Source organism: Pterocles gutturalis, unplaced genomic scaffold, assembly GCF_000699245.1.
Source record: "Pterocles gutturalis isolate BGI_N339 unplaced genomic scaffold, ASM69924v1 scaffold15763, whole genome shotgun sequence".
Taxonomy (NCBI): domain Eukaryota; kingdom Metazoa; phylum Chordata; class Aves; order Pterocliformes; family Pteroclidae; genus Pterocles; species Pterocles gutturalis.
Window position 1 is genome coordinate 85,173 of NW_010123446.1, and position 7,862 is coordinate 93,034.

The 7,862-nt window shown below is 42.4% G+C and overlaps 1 protein-coding gene across 1 annotated transcript; it reads left to right on the top strand.

Annotated features, from left to right (window-relative positions):
- Window positions 1–2,079: 2,079 nt before the first annotated feature.
- LOC104465022 (probable G-protein coupled receptor 115) lies at window positions 2,080–7,251 on the top strand (the record flags this gene model as incomplete). Its single annotated transcript, XM_010077911.1, has 7 exons — window positions 2,080–2,157; window positions 3,064–3,100; window positions 3,241–3,401; window positions 3,952–4,242; window positions 4,982–6,346; window positions 7,054–7,095; window positions 7,192–7,251. Coding segments are annotated over exons 1-7 (2,034 nt in total), but the record flags the coding sequence as incomplete, so codon positions are not given.
- Between the last annotated feature and the right edge of the window lie 611 nt (window positions 7,252–7,862).

The window sequence follows — 7,862 nt, forward strand, 5'->3', positions numbered from 1 at the left end:
CCTGTACCCTGATGGAGCAGAAACATCTGTGAGAGAGAGGACTAATGTGTTTCCAGCTTCTTAAAAAAGGAGGCAGAGTTAATAGCCTGGTGCTCCTGCTGTTGCCCTTCAAATGTGCATGAATCCCAGCAAGGATGGGGGCATGGAGGGGCAAGCTGTTCCTCATCCAGGGGATGATTTTCAAAAAATGTCATGTTTCTCATTGTGGCGTCTTGGATTAACAGCTCGGTTGTTCTTTATGGACTTTTCTCCAAAAAAAAGAAAAGTGCACTGCCTGAGGTTGCACTGGGAGATCCCTATCTGATGCCCTGCATTCACCCCGTGTTGCTGTCAATGGCAGTAAATAGTTTATGGTTGGATACGTATCATCCTTATCTAAAGTACCATAACTGGATGCTTTGGAGGGAGAGGAATAGCTGGATATGCTTTCGCATGGCCTTACGTCAGTATATCTGTGGTTTTTTTCCCCTAAAGTGACAGTGACTTGCTGTATCACTTGTTTTGCTCTGATTTTCTGTTGCTGTACAGTAGTTATCTTGGCACGTTCTTACAGTGGTGAGGCTGGGTGGTTTCCACGATGAGTCAAGCAGTGCGACTGAGCGAGATCCGTGTTTCGCTGGCAACGTGGGCCAGTGTCTCGCTGAGCCTTAGATACCTGGACCTGTCCCAGATTTCTACTTAAAGGGAACAGCCCTAGGTGGAGTTACAGTAGTGTTTAAATACAAAATTACTATTAATTAATTAATGACTAAACGTGATGAGCTCAAGGATTCACAGTTGTGAAATGGAATTAGAACCACAAGCATACAGTAAACTAAGGACTGCAGAAATTGGAAAAGAATTTGATGCAATCCTTTGCCTTAAACCTGTAGGTGTTTCCCAGCCACCTCCCATTCCTCAGCAATTTTGATCTGAGTCTTTTAGTTCACTTCTCCTTATCGATTTTATTTCTTTAGAAGAGCTAATGGTTCATAGCTTTAAACCCAGAAAATGCTTTTACTGATATCGGTAGAGTTCTAGAGGCTGGCATGAGATTCTCCTTTAGAGCTAATTTAAAAATTCAGTGAATAAATCTAGCTCTTCCTTTCGTGATCTTTTCATAATTAAGCAACAAACCTGCAGATCTAAAAATACAGTAAGATGAAAAAATGTCACAGATGAAAGGGGCAGCGAGCTGTGTGCCTGGCCCTTTGGTACCTGGTGAGAGCTTGGAGTTTCTTGGGTAGAAAAACACATCACTGCTCCTTCAGTGCAGAACACCTTCTGTTTCAGCATCCTCTTTCCTGATCAGTGCGTACCAGGGGGAAATCTGAGTGTCCTCTATCAAAGCACGGTGATTTGACGAGCCTTCTCCTGTGCGCATCTTCTGAAAATCAGCCATCGTCCTGCTTGTCACCTTGCATCCTTTTTATGGATTTTATTTTTTTTAGCACATGACTGAATCTACTTATACACCCAGTGACAGAAGGTCTGTTGAATCCACAGCAGCTGTTGCTTTTGCCTTAGACATATATGGCATCTAATAATCTGATTTGATGTAATGCATTATTTTTTCTTCATTCCCTTTACTGGATTATTTTCCTCCAGCAAACGTACCTGTAACAAGTTACATCCCAGGATATTAAGCTTTTACCAAGGACCAGGAGAAACTTCATAGAGGGAGCAGAGGCCTGAATCCTTCTGTGAAGCAAGTAACACTTTACAGTCTGGTCCTTGTTTCTCAAATTAGGATATCTCAGCCCCAAGGGCTCGAGTTTCCTGCCTCGTGGCAGGTCACGTCAGGAACTGGCTGGGGAGAGTGAGTAGCAGTCGTTATTAGTTCAGTAACTTCCAGTGTTGGACAGATTGTTTTGGGGTTTTTTTGTTGGGGTTTTTTTATTTTTAAGAAAAGGTTCACAAATGAAAAAAAAAAATGATAAATGTCTGAAAACCACCTTGCAAGCCCAGAGAGGACAGTCTTTGGGATGGCTTTAGCTGCTCTCTTACTAGGAACTGCACTGTGTTCACAGGTGAAAACAGATAAGTCTAAACTTCTTCGATATCTCTTTCTTCCAGGAGAAAAGCAGTAAATGCGAGGCGATGGATGTGAGGGTAGCCCACTGCCTGCTCCTTTGGGCTGTGCACTTCTTCCCGGTCACACCGCGCAATGCTCTCAGGGTAAGGTCCACTAGCCCAGGTTGCTCAAAGCCTCATCCAGCCTGGCCTTGAACCCCTCCAGGGATGGGGCATCCACAGCTTCTCTGGGCAGCCTGGGCCACTGCCTCAACAACCTCATTATAAAAAATTTCTTCCTCATCTGATCTAAATCTACCCTCTTTCAGCTTAAAACCGTTGCCTCAGTCCTGTCACTACAAGAGAAAGTACGTTGAAGTATTTAATATGTTCAGTATGCCAAGCAACCTCCAGCACGACTCTTGGAGTGTTAGAAACCTGCTCTGCCGCCCGCTCTACCCAGTAGTAACGGTGCAATTTCCAGGGCATCACGTAGCCGAGCTTTGCTTCCAGACAGGCAGGGTTTGGTTGTAGATGATGGACCCCTTGACCAAGCAGGGGTGGAAGCTGTTCTGGATTGCGCCTGGCTGTATGACACACAGTTGCAGCAAGTGGTCCTGCCTGCAGGAGCCCAGTACACCTGCCCTGGGGTTGCTTCCCAATCAGGAGGAGGAACAAAGTGGCTGTTGGTATTTGTACAGCTTTATCTGTACGGCAAAAGTCATATAGATCGCATATGCTTATCAACATGAAAATACTGTAAGGTTTAAGTCTAATACAGGCTTTTTGACTGAGTAATAACTGCTGGAGCCATGTGTGATCCTGTCCACCAGCTCAGTATGTCATTTCAGCAGAAGGGTGCAACCAAAGGCTTAACATACAGAAACAAACTGTTAGTAGAGAGTTCCGTATGAGCAGGGGGCCATGAGCCTTCTAGACCTTAAAAAGACTTCTGGACCCCCGAAGGACTATTTTGTCCTTGAAATCACCTTTCCAGTTTGTGCCGAGGAGTCACCTTTTACTGATGTGTTTTATCATTCAATCTACATTCTGCTTTTCCTTATTTTTCAGGTTCTCAGTAAAGAAGCAAAGACTGGTAATCAGCAAGGTACAGTGAATAGCTGTGTGTCTTTTTAATTCTTTGTGGGATGTTATCAGTTATCAATACTTTACCCCTGATACTCCCCTCATGGACCGTGTTATGTTGTCTTACACCTTATAACAATATCTGCTTGACTCGTTTTCCAGATGGGTGTGTAAATCTCATTCCGTGCAAAGACAACGGAGCGGTTTGTATTCAGCCGTGTTCTCCCTCATTGCATGGGGAGACAAGCTTTGTCTGCAAAGACAGAAAGTGGCAGATGGTTGCAGACGCCTGTGCAAGCCTGGATGTTCAGGCCCTTTTTCAGGTGAGGTAACGTGCATAATTTCTTGCAAAGACCCCCTTCCTCCATACCTTTTAAGTTTTGAGCAAAGGGAGAAAAATGTGATCCTAAAACACCAATTACTTTGGTAACAGGCTTTGACTTCATCTGAAATGAAGTGATGGGAAATGAATTTGGGAAATTCTTGTGCAGAAACATAATTCAGAAATGAAATTGCCTTGGTCACTTGGCCTATGTTCTTCACGTGGATCTAAACCAAGGCAATGAACATGAGAAAAGTTCAACACAATTATTTGTAATAAGCAAAAGATTAATGGTAAATTCTCCCCAGCTACAAAATAAAGAACTTTTTGTAAGTCACTTCAAGAATAAGGCACTGCATTTAGTTCTTGCCTCTTCCTTGCTGTGTGTTGTACAAGCAAGACATTCTTCTCAGGTGAGCTTTGGTCCCTGGTTTCAGGCCATCTGGGACATTCATTGCACACCCCAGCACTGTACGTCTTGCCTGGTTGTAGCTGTAGCTTCATTTTAATTCCGTTCATTAATTTTCTCAAATTTGTTTTCTTTCCTCCAGAGGATTTCTGCAAGTGAACTCATTCCAAGCTCTGGAGGACATGTTAGTGTTGCTGGAGGACACCTTCCTTTTGTAGGGGAAGGAAAGCCGGTGCATGGGAAGCCTGGAGATGGAGCAAAATATTTTGATGCTGATGATGATGGGAATAGGAACTGCCAGGCTGATTTTTCATGCATCATCCCAGATATCCTGTCTTCCCCAGCCATTCCAGGAAACATCGCTGATATAGTGGAATTGCTAAAGAAGATTTCCCTGCTGTTATCAGATAACGTCAATAGAGGAAAAATGCAGGTATTTACTTTTATGAGCTTCGAGAGGTGTTTCTGAGCTTGCCGGAGCATCCGTAGTGTTTTGTCCTTATAGCCACCATGCAATGAATTGGATCTGCAAGTGACATGGGGATCACCTGGAAAGAGTTTCCATAGAGGACCATGTTTTGTTGTCAGAGAAACTCTTGGACCAGTCCATGAATGGTGAAAATACTCTGTGGAATTTACTTTAAAAGCAAAAGTTTTCAGGAACTGCTGTTCTAGACATGGGAGAGCGGTACAAGGAAGAATTTATTTTTAAAGTATTGACACCGTAGCGAAGGCAGCCTTGGAGATGGTGACCTGCAGCTGTGTTGTCAGGTGTTGCACAATGGAAACTGAAATCTTTCCCTGCTGCACTCAGAAATCAGAGATGTGGGGGAAGAAATGTAGGAAGGGTGATGCAAGCAAACCTGCACAGTGGGTCAGCATCTGGAATAGGACTTTGGTGTCCTGATTTTTGCTTTGTATTTGGTTCTCCAAGCACCTTTTGAGCTTATCAGATGAAGAGCGTAAGACAGTTCTGAGAGTGACCATGCCAGTGAGATGTTTGGATTTGACTAGGACAGATCATGGGAACCTGTTCATTGTCAAAGAAGAGTATTCCTTTTATCGAAATCACTCTTGAGTTAAATGAGCCTTTCTAGAAGCTCTGCCAGTAGAATAATAGTTGGTTTCTTTTGACATAAGTAATAACTTATTTTCATTCTTGTTTGTTTCAGAGTTACAGCAGGATAGCAAACCATATTCTGAACAGCTCCGTCATTTCCAATTGGGCTTTTGTAAGGGACAGAAATGCCAGTTCGATATTACTGGACTCGGTGAATTTATTTGCTGGGAAACTTCTTCTAAGGAACGAGTCAGAAAGTATACAAGAACACTTCATCTCTACAAAAGGCTACAGTATACATAAAAATACTTCAGAGAAGAGCTTTGATTTTTCTATGAAGTTCAATAACACAGGCAATATTACTGGGCATGTGGTCATTCCAGAAGAAGAGCTTTTGAAGTTACCCAAGACTTCTAAAGCCATCAGCATTGCATTTCCAACGCTTGGAGCCATTATAGAAACCAGCCGGTTGGACCCTGGTTTTGTGAATGGAATGGTGTTATCGGTGTCTCTGCCAGAAGAGCTCCAGCATATTTTGCTCACCTTCGAAAAGGTGAATAAACTGGAGAACGTCAAGGCTCAGTGTGTCGGGTGGCACTCTACTGAAAGGAGGTGGGATGACAGGGCGTGCTCGGTGAAGTCGGACAACAGCAGCAGCATTGTTTGCATCTGCAGGCATCATCGTCGGACCTTCAAATCCTTCTCCATTTTGATGTCCCCTACCGTGCCACGAAGTGCAGTGCTGGATTACATTACACGTGTTGGGTTGGGCCTTTCCATTTTCAGCTTGGTTCTCTGCCTCATCATCGAGACTGTTGTCTGGCATCACGTTACAAAAACCAAAATAACCTACATGCGCCACTTTTGTTTGGTCAACATTGCCACATCGCTTCTCATTGCGGATGTTTTGTTCATCTTAGCAGCTATTGTGCACAACATAGCCCTAAACTACCAGTTGTGTGTAGCAGCCACTTTTTTCCTTCATTTTTTCTACCTTGCCTTGTTTTTCTGGATGTTTACCCTGGGCCTCTTGATTCTCTATGGATTATTATTAATTTTTTTTAATATAACAAGATCTGTATTTATAGTTACAGCATTCTCTATTGGATATGGATGTCCCTTGGTCATATCTATCCTCACTGTTGCTATTACCGAACCAAAACATGGGTATTTAAGGAGTGGAGCCTGCTGGCTCAATTGGTATGAGACAAAAGCCCTTTTGGCCTTTGTTGTACCCGCTCTGAGCATCATTGTTGTGAATGTGGCAGTGGTAGGAGTGGTGGTGGTGAAGACTGGGAGATCCTCTGTTGGAGAAGGCTGCAAGTCGCAAGATGTGAACAACATGATCAGAATTAGCAAAAACGTTGCCCTTCTGACACCTCTCCTGGGTCTCACCTGGGGGTTTGGGTTAGCAACCATCATTGACAGTCACTCTCTGGCATTCCATGTTACGTTTGCGCTACTGAACGCTTTCCAGGTAAACTGTGAGACTGGGAATAGCATGTATTCAGACTTTGAGCCTGGGAAAAGGTAGCAGGTCAAAGAGGGGCTTGCATCATGCTTTGTTCATGAAAAAAAAAAAAGATCTAAGCTTTCCTTTCAACTCAGCTATTTCACATGGCACATCCTGCTTTGTCACAGTAAATGCACATGGGCAATGGAACAACCTAAGTGGTGTAAAGTGTGATGAAGAATTACGATGATGAATTTACATTAAATATACAATACGCTGGTTAGTGTCCAGTAACTGCAAAGATGTCTCATCCTGATCAGTTAACAAATACGCAGAAAATTCTCACTTGTAATTGAAGATGGTTTTATTGAATTCATTGCTATAAACATCCAATGTTACCTGACGTATCATTGAATACCCAGTCTGCCTTAGCTCTTCTTATCTAATAGTGCTATCAAATGGGTTGAGAAAGTCCCGGTATGTAACCGATCAGTCCAGTTCGTAATGAGAATCAGCATGGCTTTGATATCCATTCCTGACATTCCCAGAGAGCCCGTGTGACCTGGGTGGATAAACTCATTTTGCACATTGCTGTTACCTGAGTCATAGGTGGTGAGATCTGTTACACTGACAAAAACATTTTTATCTGTTCTTAAGGAAGTAACATCTAGAAGCATTTAAGAAACATCATGTGGTTGTGCTGTTGTTTAACTGATTTTGCAATTTTTTAGGGATTCTTCATCCTGTTGTTTGGAACGCTTCTGGACAGAAAGGTACTTGGGTCACTTCAGCACTTATCCTGGATTATATGAACATTTTCTACACTTTGAGAAACTGTTACCTTTTAATATTTTTTTTTAAATCTACAGACAAGAGAAGCCTTAAGGATGAACTGCCTTTCATCAAAGCAGAAGTGTAGTCTAGCAAAGGTAAAGATTTTTTTTCCCCCTTAATGGCTTAAGTTAAGATTTATGCCAATTTACATACTTTCTTATTTGTACATGGAGAGGATGGAACTATGCACTGAATCTTACCTAATTTAACGTTTTTCTAAGGCAAGTACTTGCTGAAGGAAATACAGGTATCTCCAAAGTATGTTGAGTTTATTAAGCTTCTAAATGTTAGAAGTGGTGATACATAGATTTTTATGACCTCTACCTACTACTTCTGCTACAAAATTGAAAATGGTATTTTAATCTAATCTCTTCACCTGTGGATACCAAAGCCCTTTAGATAGAGAATACCTATGACTTTTTTCCCGTCTGTAAAATGGATCTACCTTAAGGTTACTAAGGACTAAGGAACAGAATTAGGAGTCCAAAATCCCAAGGTAATGACCTGTTTTCCACCTTCACAAAAATATGGATCTATGTGATAGCAGGGCTGCTATAGGATGTCAGAGGATTGTTCTGCTTCCAGCTGAACATCAGCTCGGGATGGAAACCACTTAGAGCTCAACCAGTACGTCTGGTGCTAATCAGTGTTGTGTACTCATAAGAGCTTGAGTTTTTTTAAATATCAGGGCAGTTAATTAAAAGGA